General features: G+C 49.4%; 1 protein-coding gene across 1 annotated transcript in view; it reads left to right on the top strand.

The window, feature by feature from the left end:
* Positions 1 to 6046: 6046 nt before the first annotated feature.
* GGA2 (golgi associated, gamma adaptin ear containing, ARF binding protein 2) overlaps positions 6047 to 24371 on the top strand; it is a 34239-nt gene continuing 15914 nt past the window's right edge. Inside the window, exons 1-8 of the mRNA XM_045994006.1 lie at positions 6047 to 6218; positions 14587 to 14671; positions 15507 to 15582; positions 16444 to 16542; positions 18724 to 18847; positions 20698 to 20801; positions 22119 to 22199; positions 22704 to 22841. Of these exons, the coding sequence (XP_045849962.1) occupies positions 6116 to 6218; positions 14587 to 14671; positions 15507 to 15582; positions 16444 to 16542; positions 18724 to 18847; positions 20698 to 20801; positions 22119 to 22199; positions 22704 to 22841 (810 nt within the window). The 5' untranslated portion in view covers positions 6047 to 6115. The remainder of the gene's footprint in view (positions 6219 to 14586; positions 14672 to 15506; positions 15583 to 16443; positions 16543 to 18723; positions 18848 to 20697; positions 20802 to 22118; positions 22200 to 22703; positions 22842 to 24371) is intronic.

The following is a 24371-nucleotide window of genomic DNA, read 5'->3' as shown; positions in this document are numbered from 1 at the left end:
CGGTGATCTGCTGGTGTCAGTAAGGTCCAGGAGAATGAGGCCTCTGTCTTCACCATTGTACCCCTGGTGGTGAGACTAGCTCTGCTTTACACGGTGGCTGCTCAGAGACACTGTCGAGTCAAAGACCAGATCCACCTCTGATTGGATCAGATGGTCGGGGTGAGCAGTCAAGTGCACGGGTGCTGGCTTCGCCGAGGTCCCTGTGTTTAGCGAGAATGCTGCTTTGCAGTGTCCAGGAACTTCACATCACTGGGGGTAACTATTTTCATTAGTTAATCACCGGATATGAATGTATTTTCTTGGCACTTGTGCTCATTATCATGGCCTGGGGGATCTCCCAACTTATCCTTCATAGCTGGGCCAAATATTAGGGCCACGGCCTTTTCCTCTAAGCCAGAGCCCCCTCAGCTCTGCCCCCTCCCACCACTTCCCCAATCCTGATGGCAGTAGGACAGCCCAGCCAAAGAGGGGAGGCTTTCATCACCTGAAGAACCCCTCTAAACCGAGTCCATTCAATCATCTCTTTATTCATTCATTTTAACCTGTTGTGTGCCAGGCCCTCTGACGCCTGGGGATGTGGAGAGGAATAATAAAGTCTCATTAATTACAGACGCTCAGGGGTGCCTGAGGGCCTCAATCTGTTAAGCGTCTGCTTTCCACTCAGGTCATGATCCCAGGTTCCTGGGATTGAGCCTCACATCAGGCTCCCTGCTCAGCGAGGAATCTGCTTCTCCTTCTCCCCCTCCCTCTGTCTCTCCTTCTCCCCACTCCCTCTGTCTCTCCTCCTCCACCTTCCCCTGGTCCTGTGCCCATGCTCTCTCTCGCTCACTCTCTCAAATAAAATCTTTTAAAAATGATAATCAGTCTACAGGAGTTTCTCACCCCCAATTATTTATATGTTTATGTATGTGTGTATTTGCATTTGTTAAACTTTAAAAAAAAAAAAAAGAACAAAAGAGAAGGTCCCCCACCTCAGAGAGCGTCTCATGTGAGACTAACAGTAAGGCAGGTGTGAGCTCATGGTGGAGAACCAATGGAATTGCTACAGGGATATGGAATCCCTGGGTGCCGGAGTGTGTGGGGAAAGCCAGTCAGGGAACGTTTTCTTTAAAAAGAGTTGGGTTTTGCCTTTTGATTTCAATTTCAGATAAATAGTGAGTAATTATTTAGTATAATATGTCCCACGAAATATTCGGGACATACTTGTACTAAAAAGTTATTTGTGGGGGCGCCTGGGTGGCTCAGTGGATTAAGCCGCTGCCTTCGGCTCAGGTCATGATCTCAGGGTCCTGGGATCGAGCCCCGCGTTGGGCTCTCTGCTCCGCAGGGAGCCTGCTTCCTCCTCTCTCTCTGCCTGCCTCTCTGCCTACTTGTGATCTCTCTCTCTGTCAAATAAATAAATAAAATCTTTAAAAAAAGTTATTTGTGTGTCTGAAATACAGAGTTAACTGGGCTTCCCTTATTTTTATTGGTTAAATCTGGCAGCCCCACACTGCGGTAGTTTGACAGACAGCAGAGGGAGGTCATTCCAGGCTGAGGGAACAGGACATACAAAAGAAAGGGCTTGAGGTACAGTTACTTCCCATCTGGTGCTTAAAGCTAGATAGGGAGAGTCAGAAGATTCCGGTTCCACCAATAATTATTTTCCATCTATAAAGTGCAGAAGTTCAATGGTATAGAAACCCAGTCCCTGTCCTGACTTCCCAGTCCACTTCCTTACAACTCACTTTTCCTTTTATCTCTCTGTTGCAGTCCCTAGGCCAAAGGCATCAGCATCGCCTGGAGACTAATGAGAAAGACATATTCTTGGGCTTCGCCCCAGACCTACTGAATTAGAAACCGTGTGGGTTGGGCCCTGCATGATGTGTTTTTAACAAGCCCTCCAGGTGATTCTAACAAAGGCCCATTGGAAAATTACTGATCCACAAGTCAGAATGTTGAACGAATGCGGTTGCTTAAAATCAGTAATGTAAGCCAGGTGTAAGAAGTATTGGCAGTGATGGATGGTCCCTGACCAATGGACAGCTCCTGCCCCTCCGTAGGGCGCAGTCTCCAGTAACCTCCAGACGTTTGTTGCAATGAGGAAACCCCGCTCTACTGTCACTAGGTATTTCGGATTTTCAAGAGATGAACAAGGGTTAGAGATTTTATTTGACTCATTAGTGAAGATACTGAGGTGATGTTACAACCAGTTCAAAGGAGAATCCATAGGACACACATATTTATAGATCAGGAATATTGAAATGGAGACAAACTGGTTTTTCCACCTGAAGCAGTTTGTATCTTCCCAGGACAAGTCATTTGCATGCCTATAGACAAGAATAATTTTTTTAAAGATTTTATTTATTTATTTGACAGACAGAGATCACAAGTAGGCAGAGAGGCAGGCAGAGAGAGAGACAGAGAAGCAGGCTCCCCGCCGAGCAGAGCCCTATACGGGACTCCATCCTAGGAGCCTGGGATCGTGACCTTTGCCAAAGGCAGAGGCTTTAACTCACTGAGCCACCCAGGCACCCCTAGACAAGAATAATTTTTAATTGCTCTCAGTTATCTATAGTTTACAGAAATTACCATAATTCCCAAAGAATCAAATACAGAGAACATGGAAGGGTCTGCTATAGACGGTGCATTTCTTTGAAAAACAAAGTTTCACCTATATGAATAATGTTATAGGTGGAAGCTGTCCCCTGAAAATTCACTATGTTGAAGCTCTAAGCCCCTATGTGCTGGTATTTGGAGGTGGAACTTTGGGAGTTAATTAGGTTTAGATGTGATCACAAGGGTGGAGCCCTCATGAAGAGATTAGTATTTTTTTTTAAAGATTTTATTTATTTATTTCACAGAGAGAGATCACAGTAGGCAGAGAGGCAGGCAGAGAGAGAGAGAGAGGGAAGCAGGCTCCCTGCTGAGCAGAGAGCCCAATGCGGGACTCGATCCCAGGACCCCGAGATCATGACCTGAGCCGAAGGCAGCGGCTTAAACCACTGAGCCACCCAGGCGCCCCAAGAGATTAGTATTTTTATAAGAGGAAGAGACCACAGCACACGCTCTCTCTATCATCCCTCCCTCCGCTCCCTCCTCCTTGGAAGCACAGGGCAAGATGGCAGCCCTCTGCAAACCAGGAAGTGGAGTCTTACCAGGGACCCCATCTGCAGCACCTTATCTGGGACTTCCCAGCCTCCAGACCTGTGAGAAAATGCTTGTTTAGGCCACCGAGCCTAGGGTATTCTGTTACAACAGCCCGAGTTAAGACAGGTAACCACTGTAAAAGGTTTAGGGTTGGGGTGCCTGGGTGGCTCAGTGGTTTAGGCCTCTGCCTTCGGCTCGGGTCATGATCCCGGAGTCCTGGGATCGAGTCCCACATCGGGCTCTCTGCTTGGTGGGGAGCCTGCTTCCTCCTCTCTCTCTGCCTGTCTCTCTGCCTACTTGTGATCTCTGTCTGTCAAATAAATAAAATCTTTAAAAAAAAAAAAAAAAAAAAAAAAAAAAGGTTTAGGGTAGAAGCTGGCAAATAGCACTTCCGTCACTTGTCATTGACCGCTTTCATGACTGTTTCCATGTAGAGAGATGCTATGGGCAGCAGTCAGACGGAGATGTGTGTAGCTGACTTATTTTGAAACTCCAATAACACCATGGTGGTAAGATATATATTGACTCAGGGGTAGGGATGTCACTGGGCCACAAAGGTACAAGAGTCCCTGGCTCTGAGGGTCCCAAACAGCTCAGGTGTGCTTCATCACTACCGATAAAATCCAAAGGCAGAGAGACAGTGGCAATGAAGCAAGAAAAGGACATATTACAGTGAGGCCAGCATAGGGAAAGGAGCAGAGTAACATCTCAAAGAATATCTCCAAAGTACTGAAAATACTTCTAGATTTGTCTAAGCAAAATGTGGGGCAATGGTGGGCAGTGAAGTTCCGGTCATCAATGACGATGATTAGGGTCAACCACAGGGTCTTGCTGGCCCAAGGCAGTCCCTGCTGCTGGCGGTGGGTAGTGTTGGTTCCCACTGCAGGATGCTTTCCCTGTGTGGCCATTTGCCACAGTTAAGAGATAAGCTGGAAAGAACTTAACCAATTAGAAAGTACAGATTGAGGTCAAGATGGAAGTGAAGTCCTTGTTGAGAGACAGGACCTAAAGCCATATAGCTACCTCTTACTACTACTAGGGTTCATTTGGCCATTCAACAAATCTTGAGTGGCACTCTTGTACTAGACACTATTCCAGGTACTAGGGATATGGGTGTGTACAGAGCAGTTTTGCTTTTAGTAGTGGCGTGAAATAGGCAATGGAGTATAGACCATTAGTTCTTCGAAGGAAAATTATCATTGTCTAGATAGCATGGCCTTTCATTGTCTCACAGACCTCCTATAAGAGGTTACTCATAGATGACTGATATAATAGGGACATATATAATAGGGACTGATATAATAAGGACAGCCCCCACTGCTGATGGAAAAGTTAGTTTTGTGTCCATTTATCCATGTGTTCCAATAGTTCCCTTATTCTGTACACATTAGCCTTTTCTTTTTAAAAATTTAAATAATCTCTGTACCCAATGTGGGGCTTGAACTTTCAACCCCGAGATCAAGAGTCTCACACTCTACCAAATGAGCCACCCAGGTGCCCCCAACATTGTCTCTCATTTAAATGAATTATAACATCACATCTCCTCAGTTCCCCTCATTTATTTTTATTTTTTTAAAGATTTTATTTATTTATTTAACAGAGAGAGGGATCACAAGTAGGCAGAGAGGCCGGTAGAGAGGGGGGAAGCAGGATCCCTGCTGAGCAGAGAGCCCAATGCGGGGCTTGATCCCAAGACCCTGAGATCACGACCTGAGTGAAAAGCAGTGGTTTAACCCACTGAGTCACCCAGGTGCCCCAGTTCCCCTCATTTAATTAAAGAGTTAAGGGGCACCTGGGTGGCTCAGTGGGTTAAAGCCTCTGCCTTCGGCTTGGGTCATGATCTCTGGGTCCTGGCATGGAGCCCCACATTGGGCTCTCTGCTCAGCAGGGAGCCTGCTTACCCTCTCTCTCTGCCTGCCTTTCTGCCTACTTGTGATATCTCTCTCTCTCTGTCAAATAAATAAATAAAATCTTTAAAACAAAAGAGTTAAGATATTTAACACGTGTTCATTTCAATATGTGTGAAAATCATGACTTTTTTGGGGAAAAATTATGCTTTAACAAAATAAGCAATATCTAGTATCGATGGTGTAAGGTGTAACGGAGAAAAGGTATTATGATGGAAAGCAGGTGTGTCATTTCAGAGGAGGTGGTGTGGGGGAAGACCCTCCTGGATACTTCCCACTGAGTAAAAATACTAGCCCCCTCAGGGGTGCCTGGGTGGCTCAGTGGGTTAAAGCCTCTGCCTTCAGCTCAGGCCATGGTCTCAGGGTCCTGGGATTGAACCCCACATCCGGCTCTCTGCTTAGTGGGGAGCCTGCTTCTTCCTCTCTCTCTGCCTGCCTCTCTGCCTACTTGTGATCTGTCTGTAAAATAAATTAAAAAAATATTTAAAAAAATAATAGCCCCCTCAAAAACCATCTTTTTTTAAAAAAAAGATTTTATTTAATTTATTTGACAGATCAGAAGTAGACAGGCAGGCAGAGAGAGAGAGAGTGGAGGAAGCAGGCTCCCTGCTGAGCAGAGAGCCCGATGCGGGGCTAGATCCCAGGGCCCTGGGATCATGACCTGAGCCGAAGGCAAAAGCTTTAACGCATGAGCCACCCACGCGCCCCTCAGAAGACATTTCTAGTTTATCTGAAAATCAAGTTGAACTGGGTATCCTGCATCTCATCCAAAAAGCCTACTCCAGAAGGACCAGAGTACGCAGGCCTCGCGAAGCTGGTTGATAGGTTTTGACTCCGTTGCTGGTCTAGAAGTAGACTGGGCAAACTCAGCCTCTGCTGAGGGGAGGCATCTCTGCGAGGCGGCGCCCCCGGCCCGAGGGCCCGCAAGGAGGCGGGGCTTGGCTGCTGGGCGGGGCCGCATCAAGCCCCGCCCCGTCACGTGGCAACCCTCGCCTGCCGCGTCGGCAGCCCGGGATCGCGCCGGACGGCGGCTGCTAGACGGCAGGGAAGGTCGCAGCTTGAGCAGCGGGACACGGGCCATGGCGGCGGCGGCGACAGTGGCAGCGGGGGCCGGGGCCGCGGCGGGGGCGGAGTCGGCCGAGGGGCCCCCGGGGCCGGCGGCGGCGCTGGAGCTGTGGCTCAGTGAGTAGCGGGGCCGCCCCTCGGCGGGGGCCCAGCACCACACGTGAGGCCTGGCTTCCCGCCTCCCCGGGCCTTTTTTTCTGACGCGGCGGCGGCGGCGGGCAGGTGGCCGTGGGCCGGGGCCGGGGCCTGGGCCGGGCGTGGGTGCGGGGATCGCCCGGGGTTCCCCGGAGGAGACTCAGGAGCCCGCCGGGCGGCGAAACCCGGGACTGGGTGCTCGGCCCCCTGCCACTGCCCACCTCCACTGTCGTCGCAGCACACAAACACGATTCACGTAATGGCTAGCGTTTGTGGAGCTTTTCTTTTGTGTCAAGCACTGTGCGAGAAGCATTTCAGCCATTGTTAATCCTCACTACGACCCCAAGAGGCAGTTTCTATTATTAGCCCCGTTTTGGAGAACAGGACGTTTACACTGAAGGAGACTCGTGCAAGCCAGGCAGCCTCTTGCGGTCTCTCTGCAGCTGGCACAGATCTCTATCGGGCCCCTCTTGTTAATGTCAAAACAAGACCTTTATACCTTTTGTGCATGTTTACTCTGGCCTGACATGTGTATGGTGAGCTTCATGACAGTCCTGGCCGGTAGTGGTAACGGATGAGGAATTGAAATTCAGGGAAGGTACAGACTGCGCCTTGTATAGGGCTTTGCTAGGTGCTGGAAATCCTGAGATGTCTAACACGGGGTCCTTGAACAGAAGGATTTTGTTTAGTGGGCCCAAGCCTGCAGTAAGGGCACCTTGCTATAATTATGGGAAATTGGGGGTGCGGCTGTGTTTGCTTTACATGTGATAGGAGTTGATCGGTTTACCTGGGGATTGTCACAGCAGACATAGCATTTGAGTGGAGAGTGGAGGTGACATCTCAGGCACTCAGGCACAGGAAGCCATGTGCAAAAAGCCGGCTGGGGAGGGCGTGGAGCGTTCTGGGAACCAGTAGTGGGAACTGCTGGAGTGTAAGTCCTAGAGAACAAAGAGCCTGGAAAAGAGGCTCCAGGGCTAATTGGGGCTTGTATACTGCAGGAAGGAATTTCTGTTTTATCCTGTGGTGGGGTGGGGGTGGAATTTTCAGCGGGAGCATCTGACCGGGTATACTTATTAAAAGCCTCACCTGCAGCCATGCGGAGCCAAACCGATTAAGGAGGCTAGGCCACGGAGGGAGAGTAAGTTAAAAGCTGTTTTGGGTAGTGCTTAGGGGCTGAAGTAGGACAAAGGCATTGGGACTGACATTAGAAATAATTAGCAGGCACAGTCAGCAGCCTTGATGCATTCGAATGGAGACTAGAGGAAACCTAGGATGGATCCCAGGTTTCGGGCTCCGGTAACTGGTTCGTTAGAAATGTCTCACCTGTGAGGAGGACTTAGTTCAAGCTGGAAGAGGTGGTTGAGTTGTGGAGTTTGAGGTACAAGTGGCACAGCCAAAAAGAGACCCTCAAAGGCAGGTGGTCAGCTGCAGAAAGGGTGGGAGCTGGCGGCTGGTGTGGGAATCTGGCTCACTGGCAGAGAGCTTGTCCAGACAGGCGGTGGTAAGAAGAGCAGAGGTTTGCACACAGCATGGAGAACCTCCGCACTTAGGAAGCACGTGGGAAAAGCAGCCTGACGTGGAAGGCGGAGCGGACACGGGCTGGAGAAAGCAGGGAGGGTGGGGAGCCACCCATCTCAAAGGAGGGGTATAGTTGGTGGGCAGAAAGATGGAGTAGTGTGAGGCAGGAGAAAGGGAGACCTTGAATTTGGCAACTAAAGGGTTACTGATGAGGTATCTTTGAAGTGAGTGGTGGGGAAGGCGGTTGAGAGGTGATAGAGAACTCGGCCTAGACTCGATTTGCCAAGAGTCTGGTGGATGGGGCTTGCCAAGAGTCTGGTGGATGGGGCGAGAGGACAGGGTCAGCTGACCTGCAGGAGATAACAGGGAACCTGATTGCCCAAGGGGGTAGGTTCTTCAGCTCCCACTGTTTTAGGCCGATGTGGTCCCAAAGCTGCTGGATCTTCTGGTTTTTCAGGTAGAGCTAGAACCGTATTTTTATGTGAAATCTCTTGAGTTTTGAAGGGTTGGCAACAACTACTTTGAAATACAAAGTTTGTGTAATGTAGGGAGTGTGTAGCCCCTGGTCACCAGCCGTTTTTTCTTCCTTTCTTTTTTCTTTTTTTTTTTTTTAAAGATTTTATTTATTTATTTGACAGAGAGAGATCACAAGTAGATAGAGAGGCAGGCAGAGAGAGAGAGAGGGAAGCAGGCTCCCTGCTGAGCAGAGAGCCCGACGCGAGACTCGATCCCAGGACCCCGAGATCATGACCTGAGCCGAAGGCAGCGGCTTAACCCACTGAGCCACCCAGGCGCCCCTCTTTTTTTCTTTTTTTAAGTGGTGTTTGTGAAAGGAAGAAGGGAGGGTAGCTAGAGGGAATTTAGGTGTCAAGGGGATCTCATTAGGAGAGGGGCACCTGTAAGCACCTCTTTTCGCTGCTGTTCTTTTGGGAACTCTCCTTAAATTCCAAGTCCAATGCTGGAGCTTTGGGCGAGGGCCTTGAAGATGCTGAGGGAGGTCAGAGCCAGAGCAGAAAGGGGTGACCCGGCTTCCAGAGAGAAAGGGCACCTGTTGTTTCTGAATGGGGAAGGAGATAAAGATGATTACACATGCAAATAAGGTTCCCTCTGACTGCCACCATTCCCTGCTAAGTGTCAGGGCCTGAAACGGAACAGGGCACTTGAAGAAGGAGGTTGGGAAAGTTCAGGAACAGCTGTTAAGGGAAACAAAAGGGCACCCACCTGGATATTTGAGAGCAAGGGTGTCAACCTTGACACTGTTGGCATATTGGGTCTGATAATTCTGTGTTGTGGGGGGTCTGTCTTGTGCTTTATAAGGTCATTAGTAGAATCCCTGGCCTCCACACACCGGAATGCCCACATTAAACCAACAGCTTTGCCAGATATCGCCACATGTCCCCTCGGGGAAAGGGGCAGGGTCACCTCCCCCCTCACACTTGAGATCCTCGGAGTTTGGACTTTGGAGTGTTGATTGGACATCAGAAGTGTTTCTTGTAGGCTTCATGGTTGTCTGATTCTCCACCCCTAGTAGGATCAGAGGAGGCGAACTATGGTTTAAACGGGATTTGCTGGGATGTGGGGCGCAGTGGAGCTGATTCAATGGAAGGCCAAGGAGGCAGATGGGTTGATGGTGTGGAAAGGACAGGAGTGTCGCTGAAGGAATGCACCGTGAGTCTGGGCAGGAAGGAAGTCCTTGTAGGTGGGGTCTGAGGACTGCTAAGCTCAGGTCACTAGGAGACCTTGCCTTAGCAAAGCAGGGCAGCTGTGTCTTGAAGATGTGGATAGTAGTAATCTGACCTTAGAGTTAATATATGTGAAACACTGAGTACGGTGCCCAGCACAGAGTTTTAGATATTATTACCATTAGTGGTTTTTTTTCAGTTGTGAGTGGCAAAAAAGTCATATCACCTTAGCAGGAGGAAAAGAAACAACTTTGGGTCTAGAACTGGGGAGTAGTTCCTCAAAGGAACATCAGGAAGTTGAAGTGATGAATCACTGAATTCTCCTGAAACCAATATTATGCTATATGTTAACTAGCCAGAATTTAATAAAAATTGGGGTGGGAGGGTGCCTGGGTGGCTCAGTGGGTTAAAGCCTCTGCCTTTGGCTCAGGTCATGATCTCAGGGTCCTGGGATCTAGCCCCGCATAGGGCTCTCTGCTCAGCGGGGTGCCTGCTTCCCCGGCTCTCTCTCTGCCTGCCTCTCTGCCTGCCTCTCTGCCTGCCTCTCTGCCTACTTGTGATCTCTGTCAAATAAATAAATAAAATCTTTTAAAAAAAATTGGGGTGGGGGAAGGAAGTTGTTACCAGGAGTATAAAAAATGCAAATGGGGCACCTGAGTGGCTTAGTTGTTAAGCGTCTGCCTTCGGCTCAGGTCGTGATCCCGGGTCCTGGGATCGAGGCCTATGTCAGGCTCCCTGCTTGGTGGGAAGCCTGCTTCTCCCTCTCCTGTTTCCCTTGTGTTCTCTCTCTCTCTCTCTCTGTCAAAAAAATAAATAAAATCTTTAAAAAAAGGAAATAGCTTCTGTGCATTCTGCAACCTCCCACCCCAAACTCCATTGATTTTTGGTGGTGGTTCCGCATCCCTTCCCAGAGAGCTGCCTCGTTCTTGTTTCTGAGAGCTGTCGCCCCACCGTGTGAGGTTTACTATGATTGATGTAACCGGTTCCCTGTTAGTGGGCTGTTGAAAGCAGCGCTGGGTCCCTGTAGGTCTCTGGGACTGTAGCCACAGCGGTGCTGCCAGGGGCTCTGGGCCATGTTACATGCCTTTGGTGGGGTGCTCGGCAAAGTCCTGTCTCCTTCCCCCCTCGACCTTCCAAAGTCCTGTCTCCTTCCACCCCTCGACAGGTGATATGTCCTGTCTTCCTTCCAGCCTCACTTTTGTGGCTGTCTCGGGGATCGGGCATGGTCAGATTGCAATCTGTTTCTACTCTCCCAGCTTCTTGAGGGCTAGCTCATTCTTTATCTCCAAGCCTAGCACAGGACATTCTTATGGTGGGTCTTGGGCTTCCACTTAATGGAAGGACTGCTGGATGGTAGGGGTCAGTGAGTATATCCCGAAGGATTGAATTCTAAGTGCTCCTTGAGGTGACTGCTTCCCCACAGCCTCAGGGTTCCTCTGTCCAGTGTAGGCTGCTCCTGGCACCAGAGTCAGACTCTCGTGGTTCCTTGGCAGCTGGTGTGAGATGATTTGGCTTCAGATTGAGTCACTCTTAGCTGACCCATGTCACTCACTGCTGGAGGTCTCAGCTGTTTCCTTAATACCTCTCACCCTGTGGCGGGGTTGAAATGCATAGGATCACAGCTTTTATTTTATTATTATTATTTTTTAAGATTTTATTTATTTATTTGACAGACTGAGATCACAAGTAGACAGAGAGGCAGGCATAGAGAGAGTGGGAAGCAGGCTCCCCACTGAGCAGAGAGCCGGACGCGGGGCTTGATCCCAGGACCCCGGGATCACCCGAGCTGAAGGCAGAGGCTTTAACCCGCTGAACCACCCAGGCGCCCGGAACACAGCTTTCATTAAGCGGATGCGTGGCACTAGCGTTCTCTGTCCTATCCAAGTGCTGGCTGAAGAAGCCACTTTAATGCCTGGAGCAGTCCTGAGAAGTCTTTTCCTGGCCGTGCCCTGCTGGCCGCCTGCCACTTCTTGGGGCAGACGGGTGTCCTGCACCCTGGGTTGGGGCTACAGCCTGATGAGACCCAGTGGCTGGGCCCTGGGGGGTCGTTTTCTCTGGAGTTGTATGAGGCCTCTGAAACAGCCTGGCAGGCTGGCATTATGTTGTGGGAGACCCTGTTATTTCCCTCTCCTGGAGTCAGAAATCGGTAAACAGAAATCGGTAAACTGCCCAGGCTCTGCAGGGCAAAAGGGGAATCATCTTCATTCAGCAGAGATTTGTGCCTATGACATTCTGGAGGACGTGAATATGAATGAGACAGGTCTTCCTGCTTTAGGGAGCAGATTAACAGTGGCGAGGAGGTTGAAGCTACTTCCCAAAGAGGCCTTGCCTCGGTCAAGGAACCGAGAGGAATGTTTGGGCCCTGGCTTGGGGCAGACCCGGGACTGTAGTTGTGTTGCTGTTTTTCTGGCAACAGTTGTGGCTGGGCAGGCTTCTTTGCCTCTAAAATGGTGAGAGGATAGTGGCGATCTCCCTTCTGAACTGGACCCAAGAGAGGCTTGGGAAACACTCAGCCTGGTGGCTGATAACAATAATTTCTTTACAAAAGAAAAAAAAAAGCAGCTAATACTACTTTTGCGCTTTGGGGGCTGAGATAAACTTTGAAGGAATCTTCATGTTACAAATAAATTTACATTTTATAGATCTTCCTGCTTTGCCTTGGTTAAGGGTTTGGAACCTAACTTAACCTCATAGAAGTGTCTTCTTCCTTTCTTTGGAAAAGCTGGTGGCTGTCTTATTCTCTTCACTTAGTGGCGGGGAGGAGGGGGTGAGGAGGAGGATGTCTGGATCCTGCGGATCTCTGCTCTAGGTCCAGTCATGGATTGAGTTTCTGAATGCCCAGAGGCATCAATCTTGACCTGATAGTGAACTAAAACTTCAGGAAGCTAAAATCAAGCAGAATTATTTAATGAGTCAGATATCCTTAATCAGGCTCTCTGAGAATCACTGCTTTAAATAATTTATTTCATGAGTAATTATTTTGTGCCTTTGAGGAAGGCATTGTACTAAGCACTGCAAGGAGCTTTTGCCTTCCAGAGTTTTATTCCCTTTAGGTGCAATAAGTCACACATACATTTGTTTTTAAAGTAAAAGGCAGAGACTTTGCCTTATATGAGCAATAAGATTAGCTGTCCTTTAGTGATTACTTTAGAGAGAGAGGAGGAAGCAGGCTCCCTGCCGAGCAGGGAGCCAGCTGCGGGACTCGATCCCAGGACTCCGAGATCATGACCTGAGCCAAAGGTAGTGGCTTTGACCCACTGAGCCACCCAGGTGCCCCTTTTATTGATTACTTTAATATTTGCTGCCATACCAGGCACTTTAGACACTATCTTACAAACCTCAGGAGTGTCCTGTGAGGAAGGTGCTGTTTTCCTTTATAGTGGAGGGAACTGAAGCTCTGAGAGCCCAAGGACATGTAGCATCAGGACTGGAGCTAGAGGTCTCCATCGAAAGGGGGCAGGTAAAATGTGGGCCTTCTGAGAAGGAAGAGAGGCTTCTGTTTTGCAGGGGTGGGAGACAGATCAAGGAAATTTTTGTGAAGAACTGGCATTTGAATTGGGGCTCAAAGGATGGCTAGGGTTTGAGGTCCAGCATAGGAAAGAGCTTTGAGGAGGAACAGGTGAGGGAATGCAGACCATGGTAGTGTGGCTCCTTTGTTCCCGCTTGCTTTCTTTTTTCATTTAGAATGGAGTTGGCTTTTTGAATCTTACAGTTGAGCTAGGGAGACACATGACTTCCACATGACAGAAGTGTGGCTGCAGTCAGGAAAGGTTAAACTCTGCTTGACCTTGGACTCTTCTGTAATCCGCTGGGAGGAGGTCTGGCCAGAAGGTGGAAATTCAGATGGGCCTTGAAAAATGGGTGGGATTTAAGAGGAGAGGAGATGAGTAACTGGTTAGGCATAAGGAATAATAACAGAAACGGGACCCTAGAATCAACCAGTTGCAGAGCTTGAAAGAGCTTCTCTCTCAGGAGCCTTCAGGGAGGTCTTTCACTGGAGGGATGGGTAGCCCCCCAAAAGGTGGGCAGCAAGGAGTGGAAGGTGGTTAGGAAAGCATAGGACAGAGGCCTCCCAGCAGCTTCTTTGTGCAAGAGCAGAGCCTGGTTTAAACTGGGGCAGGATGTGTGGGATGGACACCCTTCTTGGGTGGCTGGACAGGAATTCTAGGCAGCAGCAGTGGGAGGGCAGGAGAAGCTGCTGTCATCCAGCACCAGGAAGGTGAACAATGACCCCTCCCCTCAGCAGAGCACGGTCTTCTCTTAGGCCTTCTCATCATCCCCCTTCTGCAGGGATCTCTGGCTGTGCCGCCAGCCTCTCGGTGTGTAGTGTCCTCACATTTCATCGGGGGGATCATAGTGTGATTGGATCTGGGGTCCCCGGGAATGTGCAGGTTTCCAGAAGGGAACAGCATTTTGAGGAGTGAATGCAAGGAGGTGCTTTTGTTAGAGTGCACAAGTCACTGACACATGGCGAAGCTTCTGACATGGGACGGTCAGAGAGGATCTCAGTAAGCTGAGGGTTAGACATAGGGATATTGTTTTTGAGGAGGGGATGAGATGACCAAGTGGAGCCACCTAGAGCCTTGTGGTGTATTCCGATCTTACCATCACATAGCTGAGAAAGTTAGAAGGAGCCTCCTGTGGGGTGCCTACGTGACTCAGTTGATTAAGCGGCTGCTGTTGGCTCAGGTCGTGATCCCAGGGTCCTGGCATCGAGCTGCGTATTGGGCTCCTTGCTCAATGGGATTCTGCTTCTCCTTCTCCCTCTGACACTCTCTCTCTCAAAAAAAGGAGGGGGGGGTGGCCTCCTGGATGCTGGCCCTCACTCATCCTCATTGCAGGGCCAAAGTGGGGAGTCCTGACAGGGCATGAGGGAGGCGCACGTAGGCCAGCCACTACACGGAAAGGGAGTCTGTTGCAGGACAAAAGCTTGCTTGTTCAGCCAGCCAATCTTCACTGAAGCCGTATCTTGTGCCAGACACTGTGCCTGATGGTGGCCAATAGCACAGCCATGGTCCTGTCCGTTTCAGCTGTCTGCTTGCTGGGTCTGATCCCCTGGAGGTGTGCTAGAACCGTCCTTGGCTACCACTTTATTTGTGGAGGGGCGGGTGTATATTTCTTTTCATTCTTTATTTTTATTTCCTTGACAGATAAAGCCACAGACCCAAGCGTGTCAGAACAGGATTGGTCTGCTATCCAGAATTTCTGTGACCAGGTGAACACCGATCCCAATGGGTAAGGTGACCTTCACAGACATGCAGTTGACTCAGGATACCTCAGACAAAGTACATGCTTTAGTCTCTTGGGTCTGTTTGACCTAGGAGAAAGAAAGTGAGGCTTTCTTTCCTTTTTTTTTTTTTTTCCCCATGATCTGAAAACATTATTTTCCTGGAGATAGCAAATGGGGAAAAAATGGAGTGTTCTAAGTGACTAATGCTGAGGAGATTCCTGAATGATAGGGATAGAATGTAGCTAGGTTATGTGGCAATGCAAAAGACATCAGTGTGTTCTCCGTAATTGAAGTGTCCTCTTTCTTAAGAAAATGTAGGAAAAAGGTGAGATTTTTGTGGGTTTCTGGTGAGATTTTTGTGGGTTTCTGGTTTTTGTTTTTGGTTTTGTTTTGTTTTTATTCTTATTTCTGTTTCCAAAGCATCTGGATGGGAACTGAAGAATTATGCCAGCCATCCACATGTTTAATCTACATGTTGCTGCATAGTCAGCATCTCGAACTGAGTGAAAAGTTTGATCACACTTTCCACTCCAGTGTGTACTGAGTGTTTGTCATCTAACAGGGTCTACTGCTCATGACCTTGTTACACACAGGTCTGGCCCTTGAGTGCTCAGCTTGAAGTTATAGGGGTGGATTGGCTGTGGGGAGGAGGATGGCAGGTGGTCTAGCAGGGGTGGGCAGGCCTCCTTCAGAGGCAGGCGTGTGGGCTTTGTGCCCGTCACTCCACCACTGCTTTGGGACCCGTGCTTCTGGAAGAGGCGCCGTGACAGAGTGTACTAAGCCCTACCAGTTGGTTTCTTCCTCTCCACCCACAGCCCAGGTCTCTCTGTTTTCCCTTAGCCCAACCCACGCGCCCTGGCTCCTGGCCCACAAGATCCAGTCTCCACAAGAGAAAGAAGCTCTTTATGCCTTAACGGTGAGTTTGGCTTGGCCCTTTGCTTAAGTTTTCCTCCTGTGCAGCTAGAGAGCACTGGACCCCAGGCCTGTCTCACGTGCTAGAGAGTGTCCGACAGCGAGTTCTGCACTTGGGTGGTCCCATCCTAGGTCTGTTTCGAGAAAGCAGCATTAAGCCTGCTTTGGGGGAAGAGAAGGCTTTCTTTCCCTTCATCTTCCAGAGACCAGGGCTGGCGGGTTCAGGTGCCATACATAGCGGGGCCTGACTGCTCACACGAACGAGTGAGCTACTGGGCGAGGATGGAAACCCTGGAGAGCGCAAGGCTGGTGTGCAGAGGGCAGCTGTGGTACAGGACCACTTGGGCCCAGTATTGCTAGAACTTTGCTTTCCAGGAGAAATCAGAAATCCGGATTTTTAAAAATCTGTTCTCAGGGTTTATCGATGTTTGTGACTAATTGGAAATGTTAAACAAGAGTGCAGACCAAAGAAGATGTGTGCAGGCCCGTCTTGCCACTTGAGTGCCAGCCAGTAGCCTCTGGCTTAATAGTTCTTGTGCGCTACAGATCAGGTTTCTGCCGCTGAGCAGGGCGGGATTCTGTAGCCAGTATCTCTTGCCCTGTGGTCTCCTTAAAAGGTGGGACGGCCTCAGGGTGCACCCCACTGAGCTTTCTCCTGGGCACAGACCTGGCGTTTACAGCCAGATCAGATAGGCAGGTAGCATTTTTTCTTCATCTGGGAAAATGTCACCCTTCCTCAAACTTCAGTGTCTTTGTCGTCTTGACGAAACACTAGCCATGATTCCAGCAGACATTCATCGGCTGTGAGATGAGCCCTGAAGCCAGTGGTTTTCCCTTTCCTCATGGGACTCCTCTGTCCGTGCAGGTGCTGGAGATGTGTGTGAACCACTGTGGGGAGAAGTTCCACAACGAGGTGGCCAAATTCCGCTTCCTGAATGAGCTGATCAAAGTGTTGTCCCCGAAGGTGAGCCGCCTGGGCTTGGCTGTACTGCACTTGCTCGCTGTACTGTACCTACCCCAGCCTCCAGACCCTGTGCGCCTTCTTGGTCCAGAGCTAGGCCTGCTCACAACAGAGCCTGCCAGCTGATCTCTGGTTTGCAACAGAGCAGAGGGGATGGCCTGCATGTGACAGCTTTCCTCTTGTGGGTTTGTAACCTCGGGAGCTTCCCAGGTGTGATCTGAAATTGAACATGACGCTTGTCCTGGGTGGCGGCAAGGCAAGGTGGTGGCAGGAGTCCACCCCTGCCACATCTTCAGTGATATAGAGGCCTTAAGGGGGTTCGGTGAGAGGTACTGTGTAGATGTTCACCACACCACATCACTATTTCGTGGCCGTGTCCACATTCCAAGGACAGCAGAAGGGGTGAGAAACCTTAGTTTGCCCAAGTCCACTCACAGGTCAGTTGGCGGTCACATCTTTCTCAAAGGCCTTCCCCAACACTCTCCAAGGTCTAGGATGCTGGTCATGTTCATCAGCTGAGTCCTGCCTTTGGTTGTCAACATTGTCATGTTCGCCCTTTAAAGATGACCTTGGGGTGGCTGACCTAGAAGGGTGAGGAACTCAAGCTTGAGGACAGGTTTTCTGGTGGTGATGGCAAGAGATACCAGGTGTGGCTTTCAGTTTTATGTCCCTTCTTGCCTGCCCTCTGCATCTTTTCTCCTAGCCCCTGTTGTAGCAACACTGTTCTCAGGTGCCTGACATGGATGGAGCCCTTCTTTGCTACTTCGCAGTAATTCTCTGATATCAGCTGTAGGTACTATAGTTCAGTTCATTTCAGTTCTGCCACTAACTACCTGGAGTTATTATAGACCCTACACACGAAGGGCTCGGTCCTACCTACACCTGCCTCCATCACATACCTGCAAGGGGTCTCAGGTGTCCCCAGGCTACTTCCTGCCCTCTGACCAACTACAAATTCAGGCGTTCCCATGACTCCCTCCATAGTTTCGTAGTCACTGGAAAGACGCACAAAAGATAGGAAAGCACAGTACTCACTATTATCCTTTTGCTATAAAGGATGTAAGTGCAAGAGATCCATGGACCAAAGTTTTGGTGAGAATGGGGAGCAGAGTTTCCATACCACCCTCCCAGAACTCAATGTGTTCTAACCAGGAGGCTCCCCAAAGCTCCTGTTCGAGAGTTTTTATCTGAAGTTATGTAGGCATTTTGATTAGATTAGCTAGGCTTGGGTGCCTCGGTGGCTTAGTTGGTTAAGCGACTGCCTTCGATTCAGGTCATGATCCTGGAGTCTTGGATCAAGTCCCACATCAGGCTCCCAGCTCCATGGGGAGTCTGCTTCTTCCTCTGACCTCCCCTTTCATGCTCTCTCACTCTGTCTTGTCTGTCTGTCTCTCTCTCTCTGAAATAAATAAATAAAATCTTTTTTTTTTTTTAAGATTTTATTTATTTATTTGACAGAGAGAGATATCACAAGTATGCGGAGAGGCAGGCAGAGAGAGGAGGAAGCAGGCTCCCTGCTGAGCAGAGAGCCCGATGTGGGGCTCGATCCCAGGACCCTGGGATCATGACCTGAGCCGAAGGCAGAGGCCTTAACCCACTGATCCACCCAGGTGCCCCAGTAAATAAAATCTTTAAAAAAAAAATCATTAGCTAGGCTTGAACTCTGTTTCCAGCCCCAACCCGTCCTGGGAGTTGGGCTGAAAGTTCCAACCCTGTTGTTGTGTGGTGGGTTTTTCTGAAGTGGCCAGTCTCTCCCTTGAAACTAAGTGCCCACCATGAATGGTGAATGTAAACTCACATGTGGTCCAAGGGAGTCATGATGAATAACAAAAGCTATTCCTAAAACTCAGGACATTCCAGGGGTTTTTGAAACTGTGCTGGGAACTAGAGATAAAGACCAAATACATTTTACTGATCTTGCCTCATTCAAAAACTGAGTGTCCCCTGTGGCTCTACCCTAGCCCAGTAGACGGTGGGCTTCACTTGAGCACTTATGGAGGTTGACTCCTGGAAACCCAGAAGGCACCCTGGGGCTGGGCACCAGGCGGTTTGGTCTCTCTTGCCGCCCATCTCCACCAGCCTGGGGAAGCTCGCTTCCCTGGACCTCAGCGGCCATCTCTGCCGTGGTAGCGTGTGCTGGCTAAGTCCTTTCCAGCTCTATAATTCTTTCCTTTTTATTTTCAGTACCTGGGGTCCTGGACCACAGAAAAGGTTAAAGGAAGAGTCATTGAAATACTCTTCAGTTGGACTGTCTGGTTTCCAGAGGATGTCAAGATCCGAGATGCTTACCAGATGCTAAAGAAACAGGGTCAGACTCCATGGCTTACATTGCATTTCCTCGTCACAGTCGTTCTGGTTTTTTGTGTGCTTTGTGGTTTTCTCAGTGAAAGCTGGACATCTTGCATAGGACAGTAGAGTCTGAGACAAATGATTTTTTTAAAATTTTTTATTTATTTCTTATTTTTTTATAAACATATAATATATTTTTATCCCCAGGGGTATAGGTCTGTGAATCGCCAGGTTTACACACTTCACAGCACTCACCATTGCACATACCCTCCCCAATGTCCATAACCCCTCCCCCTCTCCCAGTCCCCCCTCCCCCCAGCAACCCTCAGTTTGTTCTGTGAGATTAAGAATCACTTATGTTTTGGAGACAAATGATTTTTTTAAAGATTGTTTTATTTTATTTTTTTAAGATTTTATTTATTTATATGGCAGAGAGAGAGATCACAAGTAGGCAGAGAGGCAGGCAGAGAGGGGGGGGAAGCAGGCTCCCTGCTGAGCAGAGAGCCCAATGTGGGGCTCGATCCCTGGACCCTGAGATCATGATCTGAGCTGAAGGCAGAGGCTTAACCCACTGAGCCACCCAGGCGCACTAGAGATTGTTTCATTTTTTTAAAAAACTTTATCCCTTATTTGAGAGAGAGCATGAGTGGATGGGACAGGGAGAGGGAGAAGTGTAGGGCTTGATCCCAGGACACTGGGATCATGACCTCAGCTGAAGGCAGACGCTTAACTGCGCTGTATCTCCAGGTCTCGGTAGTACCTGTTTGTGATCCTGCCCCTCCCCCAGGGCCACAAGGCTTTCTTTTCTGTTCGGAAGCTGCAGTCTGTTCCCACAGCTGAGGACTGCAGGGTTTGTTGTCCTTTCCCAGCAGTGAAGGTGCTTGTTCCGGAGGAGAGAAGACGGAAGTGGGACGGCAGGTATTTGCCGTGTCTTTGCATGAGTGCCTGGTGAGGCCTTGTGAAGAGCCTGTTGCTCCTGCGCTGGTGTGGGCCTCGGAGGTTCTGTGTTCTCTCACCTGCTCACTCCAGCCTGTAAACAATTGAGAAACAAGTTTATCTAAATTTTTCGCCTTGGTGTTGCCTTCCGTCTTTCCTCGGAGGCTCTGCCTTCCCTTAGATTTCAGGTTGTTCTTGGCCCTGTAATTTCCGCTGTGATGGATTCGGGAAAAGTGGTAGATCTGTAGGTTGTCCAGTGCTGTGTTGTGGGGGGTAGAGTCACGCAGTTTGTACCTCTCTGTGTCCTGAGCGGAAGTTGGGAGTCCACAGAGCCTTGTAGAAGAGGGAACCTGGATGGGGTGCCTGGCTGGCTTAGTCATTAAGCATCTGTCTTTAGCTCAGGTCATGACCAGGGTCCTGGGATTGAGCCCCACATTGGGCTCCCTGCGGGAGGCCTGCTACTCCCTGTCCCTTTGCCTGCTTGTGCTCCCTCTCTCGCTGTCTCTCTCTGTCAGATAAAAAATTAAATCTTAAAAAAAAAAAAAAAGGAACCTGGATTCAGGATGGACTGTTTTTCTCCATCACATGTACTCACTTGTTGAGAGGGTCATGGCTTCTACAGTAATTTCTGGGCCCTGGGAGGTTACATACCTGCATGTAATGATCAGTGTTCTTAGAGCATCAGGCCCATGTCCCACTAACCTTAGGGTCTGGTGCTGATCTCACTGGGTTGGTTCTGATGTCCCTGTCTTGTGCTGGTTCCTTGAAGTCAGCTGAGGGAGGATGCAGAGGCTTGGTCATACCCTGGGTCTGTCCCTTTAAGGTCATCGACAGTGTTTTCCCAGTGGGACATCAGGAACCTAGGAGTTTCTGGACTTGATGCAGCTTCCTACTGAAGTCAATGGGTACCCATAACCATATCTTAACTTCTAGGAATCGTAAAGCAAGACCCTAAACTACCAGTGGATAAAATTTTGCCACCACCTTCTCCCTGGCCCAAGAGCTCTATCTTCGATGCCGATGAAGAAAAATCCAAGGTAAGGAGCCCCTCTCTGACCTTGGTGGCAGCAGACCTCTTCTTTTAGGGATTTTCCTGAAATATCCCCTGGGATATGCTCTGATCCCTGAACCAGAGTTGGGGGGGATGTGAGGAGTGGGTTAGTGAGTTCTCTCTGGAGCAGGCTCTTAGAGTGGTAGCATAAGTTCTGGATGTTTTCTCCATGGATGGGCCAAATAGTAAATGCTGTGTTAATGTGCCCTCTACCTTATCTGTACGAGCATTCCCGAGGGAACGAAATTACAAAAGGATAACCCAAGTGGGCAAGGTGGATGGTTGGTCGTATTCAGTATATGTGGTATTGGGGGAAGATGATGGAAAGAATTGGTTGTGTGTTCTCTCAGATTTTTTCTTTAGTGCCAGTAAGCCTGATCCTACTCATCTTCCTCTTGCTACCATCTCCAGTAATTGTTGCTCCTCAGACATCAGGAAGGAGGGGAATGAAGACCTGGGGATAGCTTTAGAGTGCCTCTGCATGGGGAGAGGGCCCTTGAGCACTGGTGGTGGCCGTGTGTTTGGACATTACCATTCTTGGTCACTCACAGGGTCTGGGAAATGAGTACCAGGGAAGCTCCATGCAGTGTAGCGACAGAGGCTTGGGGACCCTCTGCCTCTAACTGCACCCCTGAGCTGCACCCTCCCTTGGACCTGGAGGTTCAGCGGCCATGGGGTCAGAACAAGCAGGATTATGTTAGGTTCTGGGCTGTCTTTCCCTTGGGTTCCTCTCCTGCCAGTGCCTTTCAGAAGCAGAGGGTAGGAAGAGGAGGGATGGCACGGCCTTTGGAGAAAGAGAGAATCCTGTGTCACCTGGGGCAAGCTACTGAGATGCTCTGGGCTTCAGTGTAGTCTTTACTCCATCAGTGAAGATTGTGTGACTCCCACGGGCATGGCATTCTGCTAGATCACCGAGGTGTATCAGAGGGTGCCTGGCCCAGGACAACCTCAGCATTAGTGACATTTTGGGCCAGATAATTTTCCTGCTGGGGGCTGTCCTGTTGAGAGTAGGGAGTTTACAGTATCCCGGCCTTTACCCGTTGGATGCCAGTAGCACTCCAGTTGTGACAATCAGAAAGGTCTCCAGTATTTGCCAGATGTCTCCCGGGGGCTGTCTTTTCCACCTTCCTACCCTGTCAAAACCCAGGGGTCTGTGGGGAGAGTCCTAATACCTCCATGGCCTCACTGTGAGGACTTGGTAAGAGAACGCATGGAAAGTCCGCATTCTGTTGCTGTGCCTACTGCTCTGGGCCATCTGACACTGGGGGGGACAGCGTCTTACTGGCTCTTGTTCACTCTGCAGCTTCTGACAAGGCTTCTGAAGAGCAACCACCCGGAGGATCTTCAGGCTGCAAACAGGCTGATCAAGAATTTGGTCAAGGAGGTGGGCGTTTTTCCACAGGGCTCTACAGAAGCAGCATTTGACACCACGTGTGTGTGCTGGAGGGAGTGGGTGTACAGTTGGCCAAGGAGAGTGGTGTCCTCTGGGCCCAGAAGGGGGACACAGCCGCGGGCTCCCTGAAGGGCAGCAGGACCGTGAGGGGAAGCAGAAATCCTGCTGTGCACTTTCCAAGTACTTCTGTGCGAGAGCCCCAAGCATTTCATAGACCCCAATGTCTGTCCCAGTGACAGAGTCCAGTTTGGGAATCTGGTTTTCAGGTGGTTTAAAGCTGGTAGTACGAAGCAGTAGCTCACCTGGTCCCTGGACTGCATTGCCTTTTGCAGGAATTCTGGGCTCAGCGTTTTCTTCGCCACTGAGTGAACACTCCCGCCCACTCGGTGTTCTAGTGACTTCCCTGAGCTCACCAGCTCAGTGCTTCTTTCCCATCCCTCGCTCACGCATTATCCAGGCCTTTGCTCCTCACTGCCATCCTCCCTCTTCTAAAAGGAGCAAGAGAAATCCGAGAAGGTGTCGAAGAGAGTCAGTGCTGTGGAGGAGGTACGGAGCCACGTGAAGGTGCTGCAGGAAATGCTGAGCGTGTACCGCCAGCCTGGGCAGGCCCCGCCGGACCAGGAGGCCTTGCAGGTACCGGTATTACAAAATCAATTCAAGTAGAGTTGACTGTAACTGATACATTAGAAATTGCACGTATTTCAAGCATATTCGATGTGTTTTGACATGTGTGTGTCCATGAAGCCACCATCACAATCAAGATAGTAAACATGTCCCTTGCCCCCCAGAATTTCCTCATTCCCCTGGGTTAGCCCTCCCCTCCTTTCCGGTCTCCACATCCTCCAAGCAGCCATTGCCTTGCTGCGCGATCTGATTAGTTTATACTTCCTAGACTTGTATGAAAGGAACAATAGTTTTCTTTCCTTCTTCCTCTTTTTATCTTTCTGGCTTCTCCCTCTAGCTTCTCCCTCTTGGCATAACGGAGATCCATTCATGGCGTGTGTATCAGTAGTTTGCTTTTTATTGTTGAGTGGTATTCTGTTGTGTGTATTACAATATATCCATCTTTTGATAGATAATGGGTTGTTTCCAGCTTTGGGTGATTGTGAATTAAACTGCTATAAACAATTGTGTAGTTGTGTACAGGATTTTGTGTGAACATGCATCTTCCTTGGGTACACACTTAGGTGTGGGATTGCTGCGTCACATACTAAGTGTATAGTTAACTTCAGAAAATAGTTGGCTGGTTTCTTAAAAAGTGGTTGTGTCATTTTATGTACCTAACAGCATTACACAAATTCCAATTCCCCCACAACCTACACATCTCCATCTTTTTTTTTAAAACACCTTTAGTGTGAATTTACTTATCCTAAAAGCAGCCATTAGCACTAGCTAGAAGAATTTAATCAGCCCTAAAAGAAGTCCTGTGCCCATTAGCACACACCTGTACCACTGCCCTCAGCCCCCCATTCCCCACCCCCCACCTTAGCGGCTTCTGATCCAAAAGACAGCAACCACTGATCCATGGTCTGTGTCTGTAGATCTTCCTCTTCGGACATTTTGTGTAAATTGAATCCTGCAACATGCCTTGAGTCTGGCTGCTTTCACTTAACGTCTGGAAGATTTCTCTACCTTGTAGTGTGTATCAGAACTTCATTCCTTTTTCTGACTAAGTAACCTTCCGTCATATGGCTGCCTCACATTTTGTTTGTCCGTTCCATCAGTTGGGCATGTGGGCTTCCACTTTGGCTATTGTGAATGATGTTGTGAACATCTGTTCCAGTTTTCTGTGTGTGCCGTGTAAGCTTTTGGTTTTCTTCAGTATGTATCTGTGTCTGCAGCGGGAGTTGCTGGATCATCTAGTGGGTCCGTTTAACTTTCTGAGCAGCTGCCAAGCTGTATGCCAAACCACTGTGCCAGTTACAATCCCACCAGCAAGTTGTGAGGGTGCAGTTTTCCGGATCCTGCCAGCACTCGTTACTGCCTGTCTGTTGGTAATAGCTCTCCTGGTGGGTGTAAGGTGGGATCTCACTGTGGTTTCGAAATGTATTTCCTTGTGACTTAAGCTGAGCTTTCTTTCCTAGGTCTCTTGGCCCCTTGTGTATCCTCTTGTCTGAAGATCCTTTGCCCAATTTTTAATTGGGTTGTCTCTTAACTTTTGAG

Source organism: Meles meles, chromosome 21 (genome assembly GCF_922984935.1).
Source record: "Meles meles chromosome 21, mMelMel3.1 paternal haplotype, whole genome shotgun sequence".
Lineage (NCBI taxonomy): Eukaryota > Metazoa > Chordata > Mammalia > Carnivora > Mustelidae > Meles > Meles meles.
Note: the sequence above shows the minus strand (reverse complement) of the source record. Positions and strands in the feature narration are given on the sequence as shown.